We start from the raw sequence: 27,372 nt of genomic DNA on the forward strand, positions 1-27,372 counted from the left end.
TCTGGCAGCTTAGTTAGACTGCACCTGGAGAACTGTGTGCAGTTTTGGTCCCCTTACCTTAGGAAGGATAATAATTTTGTTATAGAAAGTGTAACAAAGGTTCACCAAACTTGTTCCAAAGATCAGAGAGGCGTCTGAGTCTGTACAAACTTGGTGGGCTAAAGGGTCAGTTTCTGTTCTGTGTTGTTCTTTGTTCTTTGCATCCCTATAGTAGAGAAGGAGGATATTTATCCCATCTCGTCTGCACTGACTCAGCATCTTACATTTGCCCACACAACCCCGCCTCCCCCCCCACACTATCCAAATAACCCACAAACCACTGAATCTACACAAGCTGGAACACAAAGGAACATGCAACCTGTGACCATCACCCTCTGCTTTATGTCACTACGAAAGTTGTTGATGCAATTTTCCAAATCATACTGGATCCCATGTGCTGATATCTTCTTGACCAGTCTCCCATTGTCAAATGCCTTACTGAAGTCCATGTGGATGACATCAACTCACTGCCCTGATCTACAAGGATCGACACCTCCCCAAAACATTCAATCTAATTTGTTAGACATGATCTTTCCCTAACAAAGCAATGCTGACTATCCTTGATTAATCCTTGCCTCTGAAAATGGAGATTAATTTTAACCCTCACAATTTGTCTCAATAGTTCCCCTTACACTGATTTCAGATTTTAAACAACTGGATTGTGTCCTTGTCACCTCAAGGGCATCTCCACTCTCCAACACTACAATGTCTTCCCTAGTCAGTATTGTCATCCCACCTCTCTTTTTCTCTTATCTATCTCTTTCTGAACACAATTCCTGAATATTCAGCACCCAGTCCTCACTCTTTTTAAGGCACATTTCTGTCAAAGAACAAAGAACAGTACAGCACAAGAAACAGGCCATTCGGCCCTCCAAGCCTGTGCCGCTCATTGGGCCAGCTAGACCATTCATTTGTATCCCTCCAATCCCAGACTGCTCATGTGACTATCCAGGCAAGTCTTAAACGATGCCAGCGTGTCTGCCTCCACCACCCTACTTGGCAGCGCATTCCAGGCCCCCACCACTCTGTGTAAAAAACGTCCCTCTGATATCTGAGTTATACCTCGCCCCTCTCACCTTGAGCCCATGACCCCTCGTGATCGTCACCTCCAACCTGGGAAAAAGCTTCCCACTGTTCAGCCTATCTATACCCTTCATAATTTTGTACACCTCTATTAGGTCTCCCCTCATTCTCCGTCTTTCCAGGGAGAACAAGCCCAGTCTACCCAATCTCTCCTCATAGCTGAGACCCTCCATACCAGGCAACATCCTGGGAAACCTTCTCTGCACTCTCTCTAAAGCCTCCACGTCCTTCTGATAGTGCAGCGACCAGACCTGGACGCAGTACTCCAAATGTGGCCTAACCAGCGTTCTGTACATCAGACTCCAGCTTTTATACTCTATACCCCGTCCTATAAAGGCAAGCATACCATATGCCTTCTTCACCACCTTCTCCACCTGTGCTGCCACCTTCAAGGATTTGCGGACTTGCACACCTCGGTCCCTCTGTGTGTGTCTATACTCTTGATGGCTCTGCCATTTATTGTATAACTCCCCCCTACATTAGTTCTTCCAAAATGCATCACTTCATATTTATGTGGATTAAATTCCATCTGCCATTTCTCCGAACAAATTTTCCAGCCTATCTATATCCTGCTGTATTGTCCGACAATGTTCATCGCTATCCGCAAGTCCAGCCATCTTCGTGTCATCCACAAACTTGCTGATAACACCAGTTACACTTTCTTCCAAATCAGTTATATATATCACAAATAGCAGAGGTCACAGTACAGAGCCCTGCGGAGCACCACTGGTCACAGACATCCAGCCGGAAAAAGACCCTTCGACTGCTACCCTCTATCTCCTGTGGCCAAGCCAGTTTTCTATCCATCTAGCCACCTCTCCTTGTATCCCATGAGCCTTAACCTCCTTAACCATCCTGCCATGAGGGACTTTGTCAAATGCCTGACTGAAATCCATATAGACGATATCCACGGCAATCCTTCGACATCCTTCGTCAATCGTTTTTGTCACTTCCTCAAAAAACTCCATCAAATTTGTAAGGCATGGCCCCCCTCTTATTGTCATTGCCTCTGCACCAGATTCCCACATTTCTCTTTGTCCTTCAAGCTCATCAACCTTATTTATCACACTCTGTGTGTTTACATACATTGGAAACCTGTCTTGACATTCTTCATAGTACTTGTTAGTCTCCTTCTATCCAACATGGTATTACTTCCTTCTCCTGTATTATCCATCACTCTCCCTCCTTTCTGCCCTTCTTCCTTTCTGCTACTTTTATATGTATCACAACCTCTATCCTATCACCCTCCTCTTTCAGGATGTCCTGCAGCGATTCAGTGACATCCCTGACATTGGCCAGGGAGATAACACACCATCCTGAAGTCAAATCCTTGGCCACAGAAATGCCTGTCTGCTCTACTGACTGATGAATCCCCTATCACTATTGCTCTTCCTGTCTTCTTCCTCCCCACCTGTACAAGCAAGATGCTTGTTTTGCCAGAATCTTGGCTCTGACTGCACTCCTCTGGGGTGCCTACCGCACTCTCATCTGCATCCAAAATGGAAGATGTGTTAGTGACGAGGACCCCACGGGACTCCTGCAGTACCTGTTTGGGTGGCACGGTGACAAAGTGGTTTGCATTGCTGCCTCACAGCACGAGGGACCCGGGTTCAATTCCCGCCTTGGGTGGCTGTTTGTGTGGAGTTTGCACATTCTCCCCGTTTATGCATGGGTTTCCTCCGGGTGCTCCAAAAATGTGCAGGTTAGGTGGATTAACCATGCTAAATTGCCCTTTAGTGCCCCATGATGTGTAGGTTAGAGAGATTGGCAGGGTAAATACCTGGGGTTATGGGGATAGGGGCTGGGCAGGATTGTTATTGGTGCAGGCTCGGTGGGCTGAATGGCCCCCTTCTGCACTGTAGGGATTCTATGATTCTATTCTATGATTCTACATGCCTGTTCTTCTTGGACTGCTCAGTGGTCACCCATTTCCTTCTTTCCTCTAGTCCCTTGAGCTGTGCTGTGACCATCTCTCTAAATGTGCTGTCCACATAACTCTCAGCCTCTCAAATGCATCACAGTCTCTCCAGCTGCTCCTCAAGGTCCAGTTTCTGCAGCTGGGAACACTTCCTGCACATTTGGTCATTCAAGACACTGGCAGCATCCAAGACTCCCCACATGAGACAAACCACACATTCCACTCAGCTGTCTTCACCTGACGTGTCTTCAATGTAAAATTTACACCTTATACTAGAACAAATCTGATGTCGTGATGCTGGCATTGGACTGGGGGGGGCGCACAGTAAGAAGTCTCACAACACCAGGTTAAAGTCGAACAGGTTTATTTGGTAGCACAAGCTTTCAGAGCGCTTCTCATGTTTCTATATGTTTCTATATATGCCCTGTTTGTGAATCCAACTCTCCACTCACCTGAGGAAGGAGTGTTTCTTCAGAAGGAACTCTTCAAAATGCAGCTCATGAAAATACAACAAAACTTACTCCATCTTATAAATCAAAGGACGGGTTTAATAAAGAAACATCATTACTCCAAACTTGGGGCCTCACCCTGGGCCACTCCAAGCTCCCACAATTCATAGAAATCATAGAAACCCTACAGTACAGAAAGAGGCCATTCGGCCCATCGAGTCTGCACTTACCACAATCCCACCCAGGCCCTACCCCCATATCCCTACATATTTACCCACTAATCCCTCCAACCTACGCATCTAAAGACACTAAGGGCAATTTTTAGCATGGCCAATCAACCTAACCCGCACATCTTTGGACTGTGGGAGGAAACCGGAGTACCCGGAGGAAACCCACGCAGACAATTCTACACAGATTCTTATTTATAGTGAATCAGCTCATCAGCTGACTGCTACATCACTCTGTGATTGGTTCCATGCTTTGCTGGGTCAGCTGACCCTTACATCTTGTTCCCATTGATCACATTACAGCCAATCAAAGTTGTCCCCGGTTACATTCTAACAAGGAGCAGCGCTCTGAAAGCTCATGCTCCCCAAAGAAAACAGATGGACTTTAACCTGGTATTGTGAAACTTCTTGCTAGAACAAATAAAGATAATATATAATATATAATAATTTTCCCAATAAATAACATGCTTCATAAAATTATGAAAGGCATGGATCGGGTGAACGGTGGGAAGCTTTTCCCCAGGTCGGTGGTGACGTTCACGAGGGGTGATAGGTTCAAGGTGAAGGGGGGGGGAGGTTTAACGCAGATATCAGAAGGACATATTTTACACAGAGGGTGGTGGGGGCCTGGAATGCGCTGCCAGGCAAGATGGTGGAGGCAGACATACTGGGAACATTTAAGACTTATCTAGAGAGCCATATGAACGGAGTGGGAATGGAGGGATACAAAAGAATGGTCTAGTTTGGACCAGGGAACGGCACGGACTTGGAGGGCCGAAGGGCCTGTTCCTGTTCCTGTGCTGTATTGTTCTTTGTTCTATTAGCTTCAGCTAAATATGTCGATGTGCTTGAAACAGTTCATAGAATCATAGAAACCCTACAGCACAGAAAGAGGCCATTCAGCCCATCGAGTCTGCACCGACCCCAATCCCACCCAGGCCCTACTCCCATATATTTACCCACTAATCCCTCGAACCTACGCATCTCAGGACACTAAGGACAATTTTAGCATGGCCAATCAACCTAACCCGCACATTTTTGGACTGTGGGAGGAAACCGGAGCACCCGGAGGAAACCCACGCAGACACGGGGAGAATGTGCAAACTCCACACAGACAGTGACCCAAGCCGGGAATCGAACCCAGGTCCCTGGAGCTGTGAAGCAGCAGTGCTAACAACTGTGCTACCATGCCGCCCTACAGAGAAGTTCAGAGTTCAGAGAAGGTTTACAGGATTAATACCAGGAAGGAGCAGGTTCTCATGAGGAATTGTTGGAGGGGATAAGTTTGCATGCATGAGAGTTTAGAAGAGTAAGTATCGACTTGATTGAAATTTTACAGATCTGAGTGGTCTTGACAGGATGGATGTGGAGAGAATATTTCCTCTTGTGGGAGAATCTAGAATAAGGGGTCACTGTTTCAAAATAAAGGGACATTCATTTAAGGCACAGATGAGGCGAGATTATTTTCTCTCAGAGGGTTGTGCGTCGATGGAACTCCCTTCCTCAAAAGGCAAAGCAAGCAAAGTCTTTCAATATTTTGATTGCAGAGGTGGATAGAAAATCATAGAATCTCTACAGTGCAGATGGAGGCCATTTGGCCCCTCGGGTTTGCACTGATTTTCCAACAGAGCATCTTTCTGAGGGCAACTCCTTGCCACATCCCTGTAACCCCATGCATTTACCCTCCTAATCCCCTCAACCTACACATCTTGGGACACAAAGAAGCAAATTGGCATGTCAATCCACCTAACCTGCACATCTTTGGAATGTGAGAGGAAACCGGAGTGTAAAAACATAGAAACCAGAAGCAGGAGGAGGCCATCCGGCCCATCGAGCCTGCTCCACAATTCATTCTGATCATTGAATTCAATATCCTGATCCCCCCCCCCCTCCCCCCATATCCCTTGATCCCTTTGAACCAAGAGCTATATCTCATTTCTTCTTGAAACCAGACAACGTTTTGGCCTCAATTACATTCTGTGGTAGTGAATTCCGCACATTCACCACCCTCTGGGTGAAGAAATTTCTCCTCACCTAAGTTCTGAAAGCTTTACTCCTTATCCTCAACCAAGACCCCTAGTTCTGGACTCCCCCACCATTTGGAACATTCTTTCTAACCGACTTAGTCTCTCTGAATTCTAAGCGAGTTAGTCTCTCATCATATGACAGACCTGCCAGCCCAGGAATCAGCCAAGTAAACCTTCATTGTACTCTCTCTACAGCAAGGACATCCTTCCTCAGATAAGGACACCAAAAGTGCACACAATACTCCAGGTGTGGCCTCACCAACGCCCTACACAATTGCAGCAAAACATCCCTATCTCTGTACTCAAATCCTCTCGCTATTAAGGCCAACATGCTATTTGCCTTCTTTACTGCCTGCTGTACCTGCGCTCTTACTTTCAGGAACTGATGCATGAGGACTCCAAGCTCTCATTGAATATCCACCTCTCTAAATTTACAGCCATTCATGAATAATAATCTTTTTTCCGATTCCTTCTACCAAAGTGGATAACCTCACATTTATCCACATTATAGTGCATCTGACATGCGATGCCCATGCACTCAGCTTGTCCAAATCACACTGAAGTAACTCTGCATCCTCCTCACAGCTTACCCTCCCACCCAACTTCGTATCATCTGCAAATTTGGAGATAATACATTCAGTTCCCTCTTCTAAATCATTAATATATAATGTGAACAGTTGGGGTCCTAGCACTGATCCCTGCAGAACCCCACTAGTCACTGACTGCCACTCAGAAAAAGCACCCAGAGGAACAAATGTTGACACAGGGAGAATGTGCAAATTCCAGACAGTCACCCAAGGTTGGAATTGAACCCGGCTCCCTGGTGCTTCGAGGAAGCAAGGAGGTGAAAGATTATCGGGGATAGGTAAGGATGTGGGTTTGAAGTTACAATCAGACCAGTCATGATCATACTGAATGGTGGAGCAGGCTCAAGGGGCCAAGTGACCTACACCTGCTCCTAATTCATACATTCATCTGTCTGGGAATTTTTGAAATATGTTCAAGAGAATTTCTTGGACCAGAGTATTCTCAAGAAACTATGAACAAAGCATTGCTGGATCTGGTGCTGGGGAATGGGGTGGGCCATGGGCAAAAGATGTTCTTCCAGAGAGTCAGTGAATCTCCCTTATTGTTTGGTTCTAATTACAGCCTCTCTCTCTCTTACAGTCAGTCTGGGTGTTCCTGACTGAGCAGAATGGCCTGATCTCACCACACATATTGAGAGGGAGGAGCTGCCGCTCGAGATGAAGATGATTGAGAACTCCAGCTTTCTCTCCACTCGTTTACTGAGTGGGCCTTCATCCATCATTAGTTTTCCCAGGATGTCAGGTACATTAACATCTTCTCCTGCTGTGCACACTGACCTGACAGTGGGAAGGTATTGGAGCATAATGGGGCAGTCAACCATGTCAAAGGTGTGGGTAGGTTGAGAAGGATGAGGAGATGAGGAGGGATTGTTCAGCTGGGTAAGACTGCACTCGGCCGGTTCCATTCTTATCTTTCTGGTCATATGCAAAGTATCACCTGCAATGGTTTCTCTTCCCATCCTGTTCTGTTACCACCGAAATCACCCAAGGATATATCCTTGGCTCCTTCCTATTTTTCATCTACACCTTACCCCTCAGTGATATTATCTGAAAGCACAGTGTTAGTTTTCACATGTCTGCTGATAACACCCAGCTGTACCTCACCATCACCTCTCACAACCAATCCCCTGTTATTAAGTTATTACACTCCTTCTCCGACCTCGAGTACTGGCTAAGCAGAGAATTCCCCCAATTAAATATTTGGAAGACCAATGTTTCCACTACAAATTATGTTCTCAGTCACTGAGTCCATCTCCCACTGTCAATGTCCGAGTTTGAAACAAACCCTCATAATCTTGGCACCTCATCAGACTCGGAAATAAGATTCCAACCACATATCTGTTCCTTCACCAAGATCACCTATTTCCAGCTGTGTAACATCACACAGTGTTTGGAATGCCTCAACTCACCCGTCCCTGAAACCCTCATCCATGCTTCTGTTACCTTTAGACGTGACAATTCAAACACACTCTGGCCCAGCAGAATTCCTTGCTTAGAGGACATTAGTAATCCAGATAGGGTTCAATGACAAGCGACAATTAGATTTTTGATTGCAGATTCATAGTGAATTCAAATTTCATCATCTGCCATAATATCATTACTCTACACATCTTGGGTCAATGAGTGCAGAAATTTATTCTCATGTCAGTGCGAAATGATCTGATCCTTACACTGAGCCAGCTTCCGCAATCTCCCAATGTCCACAAAATCAAACCCCTTCAGAATCTTGTATGTTTTAATGTTTTGCCTCTCATGCTTGTGAATCACAGAGAATACAGACCCAGTTTACGAAGGGTCACATCATATGAAGCCCTTTCATCCCCGTGGACCAATTTACTGACCCTTCATTAGTGATTGAAGCACAATGAGAAAACCCTTTCCCGCAGTGAGTAGTTCAGCTCTGGGATGCATTGTCTGACAATGTGGTGATGCAGCTTCAAGTGAGGCATTCAGAAAGGAATTGGACTGTTAAAGTTACACCAGCAGAGTGGCACTGGTTAGCGCTGCTTCTTCACAGCGCCAGAGAACCATGCTCAATTCCTCCATGGCTGACTGTCTGTGTGGAGTTTGCACATTCTCCCTGTATCTGCATGGGTTTCCCCAGGTGCTCCAGTTTCCTCCCATAGACTAAAGATGTGCAGAATAAATGGATTAGGCATGATATATTGCCCCTTAGTGACCCAAGATGTGTAGAGTAAGAGGGTTAGCCATGGGCGAAAGATGTTCTTCCAGAGAGTCAGTGCAGATGCAATGGGCAAATGGCCTCCTTTTACACTGTGGATTATGCGGGATCCAATGGATACTCAGTGCTTCCATTTGTGAAGCCAAGGATCCCATCCACTTTGCAAGCGACTGTCCTAAACTGTCTCACTTTCAAATATCTTCCTGAACCTACTCCCTCTGAGCCTGCACACTGTTTAGAACTGGACCATTCAGTTTATTTTGCCTCTCCCCATCTCTTCTGTCAAAAGGCAGCACCGTTCCTGAGTGTGGGATTCATAATGTGTCTCTTCCACAGTATCAGTGAGAACTGATACTGCAGCTTCTGTTTCTCCAAGAGAATCTTTCTGGCTAAAGCTGGAATTTACAAGGATTTCTGTCACTGAGACATTGTCTGGCCGTCTGTGTCTCACCTCCCTAACTCACTCTGTCTCTGTCTCTCCCTCCACCCACTCTCATCCACTCTATATGAAGGCGGGATATTGTTGCTTAGTGACTGAGTGCACACAATCTGTATATTCATCTCATCAAATAGAATTCAGCTTGTGAACAATATCATCATTTCAACCAGTTCTGAGTTAAATCAGGCACAGTTCTGATTGGCTGCAGCCCCCTGAATCTGGGGAGCAGACACTGTGAGCATTGCTGGCCTCAGAGGCTTTTACAGTTACTGAGCTGGGAAACTCCAACTAATCCTTGAGAATCCACAGCACAGAGCGGGAGGAGAGGAAAGCCTGTCCTGGGAGCTGTCAATCTGAGACAGTTTGACCCTGTCAATGTGCAGATGTGAACCTGCTCCTTCCATTCCCAAACTGTTATAACGAGGAATACAGAACGCCCAGTAATGACCAGCTTGTTGCAATGTGTTTGAATGAACATGATGTGATATCACCGAAGCAGCATTTTGAAATATTCATTCAATGTATTCTGATGAAATGTATTTTTATGCTCTGTGTGCATTCATAGAAATCATAGAAACCTTACAGTGCAGAAGGAGGCCATTCGGCCCATCGAGTCTGCACGGACCACAATCCCCCCCCAGGCCCTACCCCCACATATTTACCCGCTAATCCCTCTAACCGACACATCCCAGGACTCTAAGGGGCAATTTTTAACCTAGCCAATCAACCTAACCCGCACATCTTTGGACTGTGGGAGGAAACCGGAGCACCCGGAGGAAACCCACGCAGACACGAGGAGAATGTGCAAACTTATGCCATTGCATAAGAATCTTCCTCTGACATGAGACCGTATTTTGCCTTTGTGCCTTGATGCTGCTTTTAAAAGAAAATGTTCATGTTATGAATTTTCTCATCGAACCACAGGAAGAATTATAGAAAAATAACAGCACAGAAGGAAGCCATTGAACCTATCCTGCCATGCCAGTCCAAGGACACAGTGAGAAGTCTCACAACACCAGGTGAAAGTCCAACAGGTTTATTTGGTAACAAAGCTTGCTGCTCCTTCATCAGGTGAGTGGGAGTTCTATTCACAACAGGGCATATAAAGACACAAATTCAATTTACAAAATAATAAGGACACCCAGGTGTCCTTTCCAAGCCCATCTTCCTGCACCCAGCCCGGAGCCATGCAGCTGAATGCACGATGGAGATCCAAATACTAAATGCCAAAACTTGGCAAACCTTCTTTGAGCCAGTGACTGCCCTGAAGCAGGAGATTTAATATTTCAAATCGCACCCGCTGCGAGCAGGGTTCGAACCTGCGCGGGGAAACCCCATTGGATTTCAAGTCCAACGCCTTAACCACTCGGCCATCGCAGCTGCTTATTTGTTGTTATGATGTAACCGCCTTAGCAACATTCACAGACCTTTATCAGGCACCGGAATGATGCAGAGCACAGCGTGTGAGTTGAAATTTGTTCGTCTCCTTTTAATTTGTATCTTTGTCTCTGATCCAGAACTCATTCACTAGTTCAGACTTGTTATTCTTTTTCAATAACCTTTCATTAAAATCAAATTGAACCCGAATTCTGCATCCGAAAAATAAAGTCCACTTCATTTCAGTCAAATGGTGCGTGGAAACCGCAAGAGGGCGCCGATAATGTCCAATATACATTACCAATGCGATGGCCGGGAATCAAACCCGGGTCAAGGCAGCTATGCTCACCACTCTCCCACCATCGCTCACTCTGCGTAAGCAGTTGTTATTTTCATTCGTTATAATTACAAAACTACCTTAGTTGCTGATTTCAGCAGACACCAGGTGTGTCCTTGGCCCATTTTTTTAACCTGAACTTCACTTGTCTCGTTTCTCTGGACAGTTTGAGCCACCTTTTTGCTGTTGTTTCTGACTGATAACTCTGATTAGATTTGCAGTTCATTTGAACAAAGTTTCCACTGAACGGAAATTGAAGCTGGATTTTATGTTAGAAACACATGGATGATGAGAATATTTGGTGATTTTTTTTAGAACTGTCCCCCTTCTGTTCTGACCAGAGATAGCTAATTAAATAAGTCAAAACTCTGGGTCAGGAACTGACCCTTGGTCAAATGCTCGCACAGTCACCACAACACCACCTGGCTCTGTCACCCCCTCTTTATTTATAGAACGAATACACAAGCAATCAAGTGGCAGAGAAATCACAGCTTAGAGAATTATATAACCGACATTCCCGTTCTGGGAGTTTTACACTTTCCGATAGATCGGGGTGAGCATGGTCGCCCAATCAGAAAGCAGGTCCTTGGGACATGGAATTTGATTAATATCATGTTTTGCAATCATGTTAATCGGTCAGAACCATGTTGATGTTATTTCACTCCAATCTATGAAGGTTTGATTGAATCGTGACCTTGTTGCACAACTTGCGTTCAGCCAGGTGATGGCAGCAGGGAAAAATAATTTGGATTTGCTGTGTGTGTCAATAAATCTCGTCATGGAGGTTCACAGCATGGAAAAAGGCCCTTCGGCACAACATGTTCATGCCGCCCAATTTTTGCCATTAAGTTCGTCCCTATTGCCCGTGTTTGGTCCATATCCCTCTATATCCAGCTCACCCATGTAATTGTCTAAATTCTTTTTAAAAGACAAAATGGTACCCGCCTCGACGACCTCTGGCAACTCGTTCCACACACCACTCTCTGTGTGAAATAAATTGCCCTTCTGGACCCTTTTGTATCCCTCCCCTCTCATCGTAAACCTATGTTCTCTAGTTTTAGACTCCCATATTGTGGGGAAAAGCTGTTGGCTATCTACCTTATCTATTTCCTCATTATGATATAGGCCTCTTTATATCACCTCCAGGTCTCCTGTGCTCCAGGGGAAAAAAAAGTTCCAGTCTATCCAACCCCTCCTTATAACTCAAACCATCAAATCCTGGTAGCATCCTAATAAATCTTTTCTGCACTCTTTCTAGTTTAATATCCTTCCTTCCCATAATAGGGTGACCAGAACTGTACACAGTATTCCAAACGTGGCCTTACGAATGTCTTGTACAATTTCAACAAGATGTCCCAACTCCCATGTTCAATGTTCTGACCACTGAAACCAAGCATGTCGAATGTCTTCTTCACCACCCTGTCCACATGTGACTCCACTTTCAAGGAGCTATGAACCTGTACCCCGAGATCTCTTTGTTTTATAACTCACCCCAACGTCTTACCATGATATGAATAGGTCTTGTCGTGGTTTAATCCACCAAAATACATCACCTTACATTTATCTAAATCAAATTCCATTTGCCATTCATTGGCCCATTGACTCAATTGATCAAGATCCCACTGCAATCCGAGGTAACCTTCTTCATTGTCCACTCTGCCACCAATCTTGGTGTAAGTTGCCAACGTACTAACCATGCCTTCTAAATTCTCATCCAAATCATTAATATAAATGACGGGGTAGGATGAGTGACTTTGCAGATGGCATAAAGATTGGCTGGGTGGTGAAAGGGAGGCTGAGTTTCTTAGTCTGCAAGAAGATATAGACAGGATAGTCAAACGGGCGGATAAGTGGCAGATGGAATTTAACCCCGAAAGATGTGAGGTAACACACTTTGGAAGGAATAATTTGGCAAGGAAGTATTCAATGAAGGGCATGGCACTTGGAAGTTCTGTGGAATATAGGGACATTGGCGTGTCTGTCCATAATCTCTGAAGGTAGAAGGATATGTTAGTAGGATGGTGAAAAAAAAAATCATATGGGGCACTTGTCTTTAACAATCGGGGCATCGACTGCAATAAAATGTCATGTTGGAGTTGCATAGAACTTTGGTGGGGCCACAGCTAGAGTACTGTGTGCAGTTTTGGTCGCCACAAGACAGGAAGGATGTGATTGCACTGGAGGGGGTGCAGAGGAAATTCACCATGATGCTGTCTGGGATGGAACATGTAAATTCTGAAGGGAGATTGGGGAGGCTTGGATTGTTTTCTTGAGAGCAGAGAATACTGAGGGGGGACCTGATCGAGGTGTACAAAATTATGAGGGCATCGACAGAGTGGATAGGAAGGTGCTGTTCCCCTTGGTTGAAGGGTCAGTAAAAAGAGGACATAGGTTCAATGTGAGGGGCAGGATGTTTAGGGTGGATGTGCGGAAAAACATTTTTACCTAAGGGTAGTGACGGTCGGGAATGCGCTGCCTTGGAAGGTGATGGAGGCAAGTTGCCTCACATCCTTTAAAAGTATGTGTTCAGCAATTGGCATATCATAACATTCAGGCCTATGGGTCAAGTGGTGGTGGATGCGATTTGATTGGAGATCAGATGCTTCTTCGATGTCAGAGCAGACTCGATGGGCCGAAGAGCCTCTTCTGTACTGCATGACTCTATTATTCTATAAACAAATTCACTATGAACCGTATCAATGTCAGCCATATTCTTTGCCAGTTCTCAGATAGGCACTGATTGATTCGAAGTTTGTTTCATTTTCCAGGATCCAGCTCAATTAAATAAATGTATTTCTTATGTTCCGTGTGTCATTAATAAAAATCTTCCTCTGACGTGAGACCTTGTTTTGTCCTTGTGCCCCTGTTGATGCCTTTGTCATTCTGCTCATGCTTTGATTTTCCTCATGTCACCTTAGAAAGAACCAGAGAAATGTAACAGCATAGAAGGAATCCATTCGGCCTATCTTGTCCTTGCCAGACTGAGGACACTCAGGTGTCCTTTCCAAGCTCACCTTCTTGTTATGTCGCTGAAAGCATGCTGGAGATCCAAATAATTCTTTCCAAAAAAATAGGATTTGCAACTCTGTGGCTGTCTAAAGCATACATTTCCAATCACACTCGCTGGCAGCGGGGCTCGAATCTGCACGGAGAAACCCCATCGGGTTTCAAATCCAACGCCTTAACCACGCGGCCACAGCAGCTGCTTATTTAACAAATTAAAGCAAATCACTGCGGATGCTGGAATCTGAAACCAAAAGAGAAAATGCAGGAAAATCTCAGCAAGTTTGGCAGCATCTGTAAGGAGAGAAAAGAGCTGACGTTTCGATTCCAGACGACCCGTTGTCAAAGCTTTGACAAAGAGTCATCTGGACTCGAAACGTCAGCTCTTTTCTTTCTTTACAGATGCCGTCAGACCTGCTGAGATTTTCCAGTGTTTTATCTTTTGGCAGATCTTATTTGTCTGAATAATGTAACCACCTCATTAAAGTTCATATTAACTTCATCAGGCACCATGATTGCGCAACGCACAGTGCGGGAGCTGAAATTTGTTCCTCTCCTTTTACTTTGAATCTTTGTGTCTGGCTGAAGATTCATTTATTCGGTCAGAGTCTTGATTTTCTCTTCAATATTTTTCATTAAAAAAGAATTATGTCCGAACAAAAAATGAAAAAGGTATCTGCATTTTATTTCATTCCTGTCAAATGTTTCGTTCGCCCTGTTTTTGTCCACTCAGTTTAAAACACAAGAGGCCGTGGATAAGGTTCAAAATAAATGACCAATGCATTGGCCAGGAATCAAACCTGGGTCATCTGCTTGGAAGGCAGTTATGCTCACCCCTATACCACCATCGCTCACTCTGCTTAAACAACCGTTATTTTCATTAGTTATAATTACGGAACTTCCTGAGTTGCTGATTTCATCAGATACCAGATGTGTCCATAGCACAGTTTGTAAACTGAACTTGGCTTGTCTCGTAGTTCTGGACAGTTTAGGCCACCTTTCGTTTTACAATTGTTTCTGACTGAGAACTCATTGATTAGTTTTGAGGCCTTTAATTTCATTTAAACAACATTTCAGCTGAAAGCAAATTGAATGTGGATTTTACATTAGAAACACAGCGATGATGAGAATTTTTAATCAATTTTATTTTAGGAGTGCCCACCTACTGTTCTGACCTGCGATAGATAATTAAATGAATTACCACTGTGATGGCCAGGAACTGACCCTTGGTCAAATGTTCGCACAGTCACCATCATCACTCACCTGGCTCTGCCACCCCCTCAGTCTGAAAATCCAGCTCTGACAGTGAATCTGGTCACCTTCGGGCCCAATCGGAGGATGGTCAGAACATGTCTGCCACTGTCAGAAACTCCATTATCAGCGAGTGGGGGATGATTATTTAACTGGCTGTCACTGGTTGTTGAGGTTGTGATTTACTGTTACCTGTCAGGGCAGGAAAAACAAATAAAACAGGAAAATTGAGAGACTCCGAGAGCAGTTAATTTGTATCTTCACCCTAAAGAAACATAATGATGTCTGCAACCGCTATAATAACTGAAAAAACAGATATAACTGGCTGTTGCCGCGGAATCTGGTTAACAGATGTGGCCGTACACCCCATGGACTGCAGCGGTTCCAGAAGGCAGCTCATCACCACCTTCCCAAGGGCAATTAGGGATGGGCAACTAATGCTGACCCAGAGAGCGACACTCACATTCCATGAATGAATTCAAAGACAATCTGCGGGGAGAGGGCTTCAGAGTGTTTAACAATTACTGAGGCGAAAAACTATAACGACGCCCCCGGTATACAGAGCAAAGGCTTAAAGGAGCAGAAATTCCGTCCTGGGACCTTACAGTTGGTAAAAGTTTTGTCCTGTGAATGTGTAGGTGTGAATATTGTGGAAGAGTGGATGAAAGGAGCGGGCGGGTCAGACTAATCCAACTGTGTTTGTGTGTCTGTTCTGATCATGAGATCACCGAGTCTCTCTTGTGTAAAATAAAACAATTTTCCAATCAAAGATTCCCTTAATCCCCCTGCTGAGCCCCAAAGTGAGATTTCAAGGCAAATGGTTCGCTAAATTCAAGATTTCAGTGGAAAAGTAGAGAACATGTCAGCTATCGCGTGTGAGAGCGCGATCAGTGCAGCAGTAAAACGGGTTTCAGTGGAAAATGGAGTTCTCAGTTCGAGTGAAATCTTTTCAACAGCAAACATTCGTGTGTCAGAGACATGAAGGATGTGAGCTGGATCTCTGGAGAGGCGGAATTTCATTGCAAGGGGAGAGTTTGTGAGGAGAGAGAAACACAGAGAGGCTGGAGGAGCCGGGAGCTGACAGCAGCTTGTCTCTGCTCCGTCCGCTCTCTGCCTTTAAGTTGCTCTGTGCCGCCACCACTGGATTCATTTCGGATCCAGTTCTGACTCACACAGATTTTCCACACACTCTCGGATATGACTGAAACTGCAGCCGCCGAAACGGCTCCTCCAGCCGCTCCCGCTCAAGTGAAGTCTCCCAGGAAGAAGAAGGCGGCTCCCCGACCTGCGGCAGCCGGTCCCAAGTTAGGCGAGCAGATCCTCAATGTTGTGGCGGGTTGCAGCGATCGCAAGGGGATGTCCCTGGCCGCGATAAAGAAAGCTTTGGCTGGCAGTGGAGTGGATGTGGGGAAGCGCGGCTCCCAGATCAGGTTAACTATCAAGAGGAAGGTGGAGAAAGGCTCTCTGGCGCAGACAAAGGGACAGGGCGCCTCCGGCTCCTTCAAACTCGCTAAGAAGGAAAGCCTGGGGAAAATGGGAAAGAAGGTGAAGAAACCAACAGCCAAGAAATCTTTAGTAAAGAAAACAGCGGCCAAGAAGGTGACAACAAAGAAAGCAGCAGCCAAGAAACCCGCAGCAAAGAAAACTCCAGTGAAGAAATCAACAGTGAAGAAAACAAGCAGCAAGAAGGTGGCAACTCCAAAAAAGGTGGTGAAGAAAGCAGCCCTGAAGAAAAAGTCTCCTGTGAAGAAGGTGACGGGCGGAAAGTCTGTCAAAAAAGTGACTAAATCGAAAGCCAAACCCAAAGTGAAAGCAGCAAAAGCGAAGAAAGCGTCAGGAAAGAAGTGAAACAACCCGAGCAAATTGTAAACCTCTGAACCCAAAGGCTCTTCTCAGAGCCACCCACATCTCTCAGGAAAGAGCTGATCCCGCAAGGAAATGATTCCTGTCCCGCGGCCCGGCTCGTTCTCAATAGAGATCATTTCAAATTCAGACTAAAGCGAAACAGGCTGAATTTCATTTGCTCAATCGCCACTTTCTCGCATAATAAAGATGTCTGGTAGATTCAGTAACACTGGCGGCCAAACACCGCATTCGCGCCTCATTTTTAACCGAATCCCTGCAGTTCCATCGAGTCTGCACCGACCACAATCCCACCCAGTCCGGATCCCCATGACCCTATTTACTCCCCGACACTCCGGTGCAATTTAGCATGGCTAGTCAACCTAACACGCATTTTGGTGTGCGGGAGGAAACCGGAGAAAGCCGAGGGAGAATGTTCAAACTCCACACAGACAGTGACCTCAGCCGGGAATCGAACCCAGGTGCCTGGCGCTGTGAGACGGCAATTCTTAGGCAAACATCGATGTCAGGAGTGGGATTTGAACCCACGCCTCCAGAGGAGACTGCGGCCTGAGACCGCTCGGCCATCCTGACTCCCTTAATTTTAACACAGGAGATTGCCCCAAGCAGCTTCAATAAAGTGTTTGCAAACAGCGAGAAGCAGATGTGTGTGAGGATGTTGCGGAGGAAGATTATTGCTATAGAATCGACTGTGTTTAGGTCGGAATATGACTGACTGGGAATTGTTACGGGGCATGATGTGGAGATGCCGGCGTTGGACTGGGGTAAACACAGTAAGAAGTTTAACAACACCAGGTTAAAGTCCAACAGGTTTATTTGGTAGCAAAAGCCACACAAGCTTTCGGAGCTCTAAGCCCCTTCTTCAGGTGAGCTTAGAGCTCCGAAAGCTTGTGTGGCTTTTGCTACCAAATAAACCTGTTGGACTTTACCCTGGTGTTGTTAAACTTCTTACAATTATTACGGGACCAGGTTTAAAAACACAAAAGAACAAAGTCACGACCCGAAACGTTAACTCTGTCTCTCTCTCTCTTCACAAAAGCTGCCGGAGCTGCTGATTATTTGCAGCATTTTCTCTTTGATTCCATATTTCAAAGCTGCGGGTTTGTGGAAACACTTGTTTGTGACGGGTTTGTGTGGGGAGCTGTGTTTCGCTTCCATTGTTAATAAACGAGTTGAAATTGGCGGTTGCAGAAACTGGAGGTGGAGATGAAAGATCAGGGGCCATTCTGTGTGTGTGTGTCAGTCCGGCTCTCTCCTCCCTCCCGCTCTGTGTTTATTCTTCACTCTGTCTCCTCCCCTCTCTGCTCTCTCACTCCGCCTTCCCCAGTCAGGTCGGGGCGGGCTGTATAAAAGGAGCCTGAATGATTTCCTCTCATATTGTGCAGAGATCTGAGTGAAGAATCATCATGTCTGGCAGAGGGAAAGGACAGTAAGAAGTCTCACAACACCAGGTTAAAGTCCAACAGGTTTATTTGGTAGCAAATACCATAACCTTTCGGAGCGCTGCCCCTTCGTCAGATGGAGTGAAAATATGTTCTCCAACAGTGCACAGAGACACAGAAATCAAGTTACAGAATACTAATTAGAATGCAAATCTCTACAGCCAGCCAGGTCTTAAAGGTACAGATAATGTGGGTGGAGGGAACATTAAACACAGGTTAAAGAGATGTGTATTGTCTCCAGACAGAACAGCTAGTAAGATTCTGCAAGATCAGGGGGAAAGCTGTGGGGGTTACTGATAATGTGACATAAATCCAACATCCCGGTTTAGGCCGTCCTCATGTGTGCGGAACTTGGCTATCAGTTTCTGCTCAGCGACTCTGCACTGTCGTGTGTCGTGAAGGCCGCCTTGGAGGACGCTGACCTGAAGATCGAAGGCTGAATGCCCGTGACTGCTGAAGTGCTCCCCCACAGGAAGAGAACAGTCTTGCCTGGTGATTGTCGAGCGGTGTTCATTCTACGCTGCAGGAAAGGATGTCCCGAGGCATGGTACATTGGGGAAACCATGCAGACGCTACGACAATGGATATCAGTGGTATAATTACTTCTTAGGAATTCGCAAGGGCAAGGGGATCACAGTGTCCGTGTATGAATGTAAGGGGTTAATTCACATTCACTGGAAATGAGTGAATCTCCATCACTCTCTCTCTCTCACACACCCACACACACACCCACACAAGCTCTCACAGACCAACACTCACACATCTCCCACCACGACAGATGGCGAAATTCAAAATCAATAAAAAATCTGGAATTAATGGCCTTGAATCAACTTTCGTAAAAAAAGACAACTAAAGCACTAATGCTCTTCAGGGAAGGAATTCTTACCTGGACTGGCTTACATACAACTCCCGACCCACAACAATGTTGTAGGCCCTCGGAGGTGGCCTACCAAGCCACTCAGTTCAAAGGAAATTTGGAGACCTTGCCTTGTGGTATCATCGCTGAAATCTGAAACTTAGCTCGTATTCTGGGGACCCGGGTTCAAATCCTGACAAGGCAGTGGAATTTGAATTCAATAAAAAATATGTGGAATTAAGGATCTCCTGATGACTATGAAACCTTTGTCGATTGTTGTATTAATCTATCTGGTCCTCCAGGGACCAAAATCTGCCGTCTTTACACAGTCTGGCCGACATGTGATTCCAGAGCCACAGCAATGTGGTTGACTCTCAATTGCCTGCAGGCAACTAGAGTTGGGCAATAAATACTGGTCAGCTAGTGGCACCCATGTCCCATGAATTAATTTAAAAAAAAATGCAAGCCCAGTCAGCGACGCTGAAAAAATGCATTGAAGATTCAGAATGAGGAGATCCATCAACTCGTTTACAATCCCAGAGTTTGCAAATACAGAATGGATTCCAAACTAGTTTACTGTTCCGGGAGCTGACCGCCAGAACAAATTGCTTGTACATAGAATCATAGAAACCCTACAGTGCAGAAGGAGGCCATTCGGCCCATCGAGTCTGCACCGACCACAATCCCACCCAGGCCGTACCCCCACATATTCACCCGCTAATCCCTCTAACCTACGCATCCCAGGACTCGAAGGGGCAATTTTTAAACCTGGCCAATCAACCTAACCCGCACATCTTTGGACTGTGGGAGGAAACCGGAGCACCCGGAGGAAACCCACGCAGACACGAGGAGAATGTGCAAACTCCACACAGACAGTGACCCGAGCCGGGAATCGAACCCGGGACCCTGGAGCTGTGAAGCAGCAGTGCTAACCACCGTGCCACCGTGCCGCCCCTCACGCGCAGTTCTACCAACAGAATCAGAAAGATCCCAATCCTCGAAAATCAGCAGATAATGCAAAACATATTCTGAATATGGCACAGATAGAAAGGTAAAGTTACCATAATCCCAAATGACCATCCGCTGTTCCCCATCTCAACAGGGAGAGCTTAATTGTGTTGATTTAGCCTCAGGATTACTACACCTCAGGCGAGGGGCAAGGCTGAAAATATCTAACAGCACATCTGCATTTTCTTTGCCGTAAATTTGTATAAACTTCTTGTTTTCAGTTATAAACTGGAAGATACAGTATGTTTTATTAACGGCTCTTAAAAACTGTCCTGCCACCTTCAATGACATATGCACATGTCCAAATATGTCCTGCTGCTCTTGCACCCCCTTTTGGAATTAAATCCTTTATTTTATATTGTCGCTTTGTGTTATTCCCACCAAAATTAATCACTTCATTCATCATCTGCCACATGTCCTCCCATTCCACCAACCTGTCTGTGTCCTTTCGGAGTTCGACTGGAATTTCTGTAGCTCTTTTCACAACCATCGGACGTCCCAAAATATTTTAATGATGATAAAGTATTTTTGAAATGTAATCGCTGCCCAATTGCTGAACTTTTCAACTGTCTGTTCGACGACATCAGAAATTGCCAGATGGGAACGGGGAATAGTTGCTGCAGCAATGTCTCTGTGGCACAAAGAATGGCATTTTGGATTTGATTTCATTTGATTTATTATTGTCACGTGTTAACATACAGTGAAAAAGTATTGTTAAAGTATTGTTTCTTGTGCACTATATAGACAAGGCATACCATTCATAGAGAAGGAAACAAGAGAGTGCAGAATGTAGTGTTACAGTCATAGCTAGGGTGGAGAGAAAGATCAACTTCATGCAAAGTAAGTCCATTCGAGGTAAGTCTGTGAGTTCGGAAGTTCAGGATCCAGTCGCAGAGGGAGATGCCGAGGCCCAGGCCACAGAGTTTGGAGATGAGTTTCCTGGGAATAATGGTGTTGAAGGCTGAGCTGTAGTCAATAAATAGGAGTCTGACAGAGGTAGCCTTGTTATCTAGGTGTTCCAGGGTTGAGTGCAGGGCCAGGGAAATGGCGTCTGCTGTGGACCTGTTTGCGGCAGTGGGTATCAGCATGTTAGACTGCGAGTCATTGTCTTGTGAAATGTTCAAAGGTTGTGGGTCCGAATCTCATCGGAGTCAGCTTTCTGGGTAAAATTTGAGGAAATTAGGAACTGGTGTGTCAGTCTTCTCAGAGAAGCGAAACTGCCGCCTCGAACTTGGAGGACATTCGGCCCATCAAGCTGAAACCGACAACAATCCCACCCAGAATGAGTCCCCGTGACCCCATATGTTTACCATGCTAATCCCCCTGACACTAAGGGGCTATTTAGCATGGCCAAACCAGCAAATGTAGCACTAATTTTTATGGCTGACCTGCCGATTCTGGAATGACAAAATCTGCCACTGGCGTCTGCTTTGGAGCTTCCGAAACCACATGTTGACAAACTCGTGTCCAAAGCGGGTGCCCTGATTTGAATTGACTGTCAGATCGAGTTTCTCAGAGGATGAGAATTATGGGAATATGGAATTGTTCTGGTCTGATCTCTAAAGCCTGAGTGTTCAAACTTCATCTTGGAACCTCAAAACACTGAACGAACCATCACTGACGAGGATGGGATTCGAACGCACGCGTGCAGAGCACAATGGATTAGCAGTCCATCGCCTTAACCACTCGGCCACCTCGTCACGCAATAACCACCAAGCTTTGACAAAGGGCTCGAAATGTCAGCTCTTTTCTCTCCTTGCGGATGCTGCCAGACCTGCTGAGATTTTCTAGCGTTTTCTCTTTTGACTTCTCACCAAACCAGGGTGTTTTAACACCCGTAACAAAGAACATATTTCTCCCGCATGATAATGCTGTGTTGCTGCTTTCTTGTTAATCCGGTTCGCTGCTACTCTTCCATTCGATGTGTAACCACAGAAAGTAAAGAGGGAGACAGTTCCATTCCCTGGTCCCAGTTTGATTTTGAATTCACCGAACATAACCCGGATGTAAAATGCAGCGAGTAGTCTGAGCTTGTGGCGCAACGGTAGCGCGTCTGACTCCAGATCAGAAGGTTGCGTGTTCAAATCACGTCAGGCTCATGAAGCTTTTCTACGTCGGATTTTGTGTCTGGGTAAAATTGGTATCTTGGTAAAGTTGATTGTTCCCGAAATGACAAATTTCAAAACGATGGTAGAAATGATATTTTAGGGATGCTTCCGGTTCGCATGCTCAGTTTTGTTTTTGCACAGTTTTATATCTGAAACAATGTGTCAGAGTTGTGAGGTGTTCATTGCTTGCAAAATTAAAGCTAGGTCCACAGACTCAGATGTTCCTATGGGTCATCAAAGGAGACAGCTGACTGTGGCGATTTAACTGGATGATTCACACGTCAAGAGAGGAGCAAGGCTTCGAAGCCGGGCCTTCATGAACAATCTCAACCGATACTGGAATTAATCCCGTGCTTTTGGCTGAATAAGCTGTCCAACCATTTAATGAAAGGGCAACTCTCCGAAAGCCCATGCTACCAAATAAACCTGTTGGACTTTCACCTGGTGTTGTGAGATTACTTCCTGTGAACCTGGGACATATGCGCTGTGTTCCCAGTTAATGAAAATCAAGATGATGAAACAAATTTACTGTCGAGAAAACCCAGATTTAACTTTTGGGCAGCAGCCGAATGTTACGATTTGATGTTGGTGAGAACATGATAGCAGATGATGGTTTCGATCCATCGACCTCTGGGTTATGGGTCCAGCCACTCTGCCCCGAAACGTTGCCGCTTCCTGTCCATTCCTGTTGCGCGGGTGAGAGGAAACGATTCATTGTATTTGTATTCAAACAAGACCCACGTGTTGGGAAGCGCACCCTGGCTGGACAATAACACTTAACATCAGCCCGAATCAAACAGACAGAGAAAGACACACAGAGAAGCAGTAAGAGATGATCAGGACACACACAGAGCGATAGACAGAGAAGGTACCGAACAAACCAACAAGATACTGAGGTGGAACAACTGATTATGTTTGAAAAGGGATCTTCTGTTACATAAAGATAGACCTTGTTTTAAAATTAATTTCATGTAAGTGTAACTGCACTCTCTGCTGTGTAACTGTTCTCTCTGTTGTGAAACTGTGACTCTGCCGTTGACAGATCTTTGCTGTGGTTGTGTCAAATTAATCCCTGTTGTGTAAATATATTCATAAGACATGGGAGCAGAATTATGCCACTTGGACCTTTGAGTCTGCTCCACCATTCAATCATATATTTCTCTCATCCTCATTATCCTGCCCTTTCCCCATAACCCATGATCCCCTTATTAATCAAGAATCTATCTATTTCTGTCTTAAAGACACGCAATGACCTGACCTCCACAGCCTTCTGCAGCAAAGAGTTCCACAGATTCACCACTCTCTGGCTGAATAAATTCATCCTCATCTCTGTTTTAAAGAATCGTCCCTTTTGCCTGAGGTTGTGCCCTCTGTTTCTAATTTTTCCTACGAGTGGAAACATCCTCTCCATGCCCACTCTATCCGGGCCTCGCAGTATCCTGTAAGTTTCAATAAGATCCCCCCTCATTCTTCTAAACTCGAAGGAATACAGATCCAGAGTCCTCAACTGTTCCTTATACGACAAGCTCTTCATTCCAGGGATCATTCTTGTGAACCTCCTCTGGACCCTTTCCAAGGCCAGCACATCCTTCCTTAGATATGGGGCCCAAAACTGCTCACAATATTCCAAATGGGGTCTGACCAGATTCCTGGTTATGTAAATATGAGCCATCTTGAGCAGAATTTTTATTTTCTGTTCTGCAAAGGTGTTTCTTGTTGTGTGAAATGTTCTCTGTTGTTCAGTGAAGATGTTTTCTGTGGGAAAACAATCAACAGGAATTTCAAGGCCGCCATTTCTGAGGCTTGGTTTCAAGTCCAGACTTACTTCGGCCGAATGGCCTACTCCTGTTTCTGTTTTTGATCAATAATTCTGTGTATCAAATCAGTTAATTCAAATTTCACCAGCTGCCATGGTGGGACTTACTTCATGCCTCCAAAGATCAGTGCGGGCCTCTGGTTTACCAGCCCAGTGACATAACCTTTCATCCCTGGAAACAAAAACACTTCATTCAGCTCATTATTAAACCTCGTGCTGAGGAAATTAGAATTACCTCCACAGAATTTCAATCACCCAATCAATACAAAGCATTTTGCTCTAGTTGGGAACATCAATAATTTATCCAGATCAAACAGATATTGTGGAATTGTTCAGAGCTAAGATTATTTTAGAATTGAGCTAATAATATAACAAGGACGTACATTCTGAGAAAGCACCCTGCAATGTTTGGAAGAAAATGTGGATTTAATATGATGTGGGAGATCGGTTCCCAGGAAGCTCCACCAGAAATGACCGTGACAGAACTCAAACCTGCAATTTTCTGATATCATTACTACAAACACCAAAGTCAGACACTTTATCCATAAGGCCACGCAATCGGCTCATAACTACTGGAACCTGATGTTAGTACCATGTGAATAAATACTGTGAAAATATTCTTTTCGTTCTATCTCTAGATGATCCACTGATTCCTGGATCCCTGAAAATACAAGGGAAAGCCCCAGCTGGCGTACATTGTATTTTTTGATGATAAAAGAGCCTTTCACTCTGTGAGTTGCGAAGATTCATGAAGCATGAGGGATGGAGTATTAATGTATGATTATAAGAGCAGCAAGACAATGTTGGAGCTGTACAAAACTTTGGTGAGGCCATAGTTGGAGCACTGAGTGCAGTTCTGGTCAAATCACTGGAGAAAGGATATGATTGTACTGGAGAGGGTGCAGAGGCCATTCACCAGGATGTTGAGTGGGATGGAGAATTTGAACGAGGAAGAGAGACTATATAGGCTCGTGTCATTTTCTTTACAGCAGAGAAGGCTGAGGGGAGACCTGATTGAGGTGTATAAGATTATGAGGATTATGGAAAGGGTGGATAGGAAGCAGCTGTTCCTCCTAGTTGCAGGGTTGATACCAAGGAAGCAGAATTTTAAGGTGAGGGGCAGAAAGTTTAGAGGGGATTTGAGAGAAACATTATTTCATCCAAAGCATGGTCAGAGTCTGGATTGCAATGCCTGGAGAGGTAGTAGAGGTGGGAAAACTCATTAATTTTACAAAGTATGTGGATGAACACTTGAAATGTCATAACTTTCAATGCTACGAGCCAAGTGCTGGAAGGTAGGAATACTTGTAGATTTAATGTAGGTTTGTTGGTGCAGAAGTGATGGGTCAAAGCGCCTCTTCTGTACTGTATGACTCTCGCTATTATCGTCAGACTTGGCTTCTCACGGACATGTGTCAGCACCCTCTCCTCATGTTTGCACAGTGGTTAGCACTGCTGCCTCACAGCGCCAGTGACCCGGGTTTGCTTCCCGGCTTGGATCACTATCTGTTCAGTGTCTGCACATTTCCCTGTTTCTGCATGAGTGTTCTCCAGGTGCTCCATTTTCCTCCCACAGTCCGAAAAATGCACTTGTTAGGTGCATTGACCATGTTAAATTCTCCCTCAGTGTATCCGAACAGGCGCTGGAGTGTGGCGACTGGGGAATTTTCACAGTAACTTCATTGCAGTTTTAATGTAAGCCTACTTGCGATGTTAATAAATGAACCTAAAACACTCCACAAATACATGCAGTCAGTGATCCTAACCCAGTGAACCAACACAAACCCCGTTCAGTAAAAACTGCAGCCAAATAAGGTTGTGTCATTGCACCAATTCTCTTTTTCATTTTCCTCACTGCAACACTGCACCTGTTCAGCCTGCACCGTCCTGATGAGAAAGACAAAATCCCGCTTCAGAAATTGAGCTCCAGGCTGCAGGTAAAGCTTGTGTGGGTGCTAACTCAGAAACTTAGCCCCAGCTCACTGAGCATTCCTTCTGAGAAGCAGATGAGACTTTAGTTTGCAACATGCAGAAAACTAAAGATCATTTCCACCATTCCCGACTCGGAAACACCCCCAGAAACAGCATCTCCACATCATCGATTCACTCCACCAGTGATGGCTGTGCTTTCAATTCTCAGCGACTCAGCTCCAGAATTCCCTCTCTCAACCTCACTGCCTCCATCTTCCTTTCCTCTCCTTTCATTTCTATCGCGTTTCCTACATTTATTTCCTCCTTCCTTTCCCCCGAGTTCTACTTCTCTCACGCTCTGACTTTCACCAATCCTGTTGTTGCTTTAACTATCGTAAGTAAATTAGAGTTGTACAACGGTAATTCTAATAGCGGTGTCGCTTTAAGGATTCTTTACCCGCCGCCAGCTGTCTGATTTCTCATTGGTTTTCGCCGCGGATCGAATTGTATGACGCAATGACGCTGGGCTGGGAGTGACGTTGCTGGAACCGAACATCAGCGCCGCTTTCCGATTGGTGTATGAGTTACAGCGGCGTTCTTCGATTGGTTCAGGCCGATGTCAATCGTGAAGCATTTCGCTCTATTGGTCAAGAATAAAAGGTCATTTCCATTGTTCGCGCACATGTCAGACAGACTGAGCTCACTGATTGGATGATGCAGCCATCACTCAATCAGCGCAGAGCGTCTATTGGATAACAGAACTGGCTCAATTTCTGATTGGTTTTCTCAGCTGTCGGTCACAGGTCGGTGGCTGTGATTGGACAGAGGGCGGGGGTACACACTGGTCCCATCAGACACCGGGCGGCGGTAAATGTCCGGCCAGTGGCTTCAGTCCCCGGGCCCAGATCCTGAGCCGGCGGTGGGGCTTCGGATGGGGGAAGGGTTTTGGCAGCGGGAATCCCGCCCCGCCCGGCTGTCAATCCGCAGCTCAGGGTTTCGAATGGCGGCTTCCTGTGTAAACATGTCACGCTGCAGCTCCCCAGTCTCGGCGCTGCAAACCCCGTCACACCAATCAGCACAGAGACTGGGATCTTCCATTGTTCTTGTGTGGGGCGCAGTGCCACACCGGGTTAGAGAACCTCACTGCATAGGCCAGTGAGAAATACTGGGATCTTCCAGTGCCCTGTGTCTGGGGCCAGGGCTTGGTTACTCTCAGTGGGTCTCCCTCATTGTTTGGTTCTAATTGCAGCCTCTCTCTCTCTTGCAGTCAGTCTGGGTGTTCCTGACTGATGTGGAGATGCCGGCGCTGGACTGGGGTAAACACAGTAAGAAGTTTAACAACACCAGGTTAAAGTCCAACAGGTTTATTTGGTAGCAAAAGCCACACAAGCTTTCGAAGCTCTAAGCCCCTTCTTCAGGTGAGTGGGAATTCTGTTCACAAACAGAGCT

General features: G+C 45.5%; 1 protein-coding gene, 1 long non-coding RNA gene and 3 other non-coding genes across 5 annotated transcripts in view; 2 read left to right on the forward strand and 3 right to left on the reverse strand.

The window, feature by feature from the left end:
- LOC144485434 (uncharacterized) overlaps positions 1 to 27,372 on the reverse strand; it is a 664,084-nt gene that overhangs the window by 456,923 nt on the left and 179,789 nt on the right. The window lies entirely within an intron of this gene.
- trnas-uga (transfer RNA serine (anticodon UGA)) lies at positions 10,250 to 10,331 on the reverse strand. The gene has a single exon. It is a non-coding gene; the product is annotated as a tRNA-Ser (tRNA).
- Positions 16,117 to 26,942, forward strand: LOC144485415 (uncharacterized). The gene is made up of 2 exons (XM_078203597.1): positions 16,117 to 16,685; positions 26,714 to 26,942. Exons 1-2 carry the CDS (start codon positions 16,117 to 16,119, stop codon positions 26,940 to 26,942), a joined length of 798 nt encoding a protein of 265 aa, XP_078059723.1.
- trnas-gcu (transfer RNA serine (anticodon GCU)) lies at positions 21,707 to 21,788 on the reverse strand. The gene has a single exon. It is a non-coding gene; the product is annotated as a tRNA-Ser (tRNA).
- Positions 22,116 to 22,187, forward strand: trnaw-cca (transfer RNA tryptophan (anticodon CCA)). Its single transcript has one exon. It is a non-coding gene; the product is annotated as a tRNA-Trp (tRNA).

Source organism: Mustelus asterias, unplaced genomic scaffold (assembly GCF_964213995.1).
Source record: "Mustelus asterias unplaced genomic scaffold, sMusAst1.hap1.1 HAP1_SCAFFOLD_194, whole genome shotgun sequence".
Classification (NCBI taxonomy): Eukaryota; Metazoa; Chordata; class Chondrichthyes; order Carcharhiniformes; family Triakidae; genus Mustelus; species Mustelus asterias.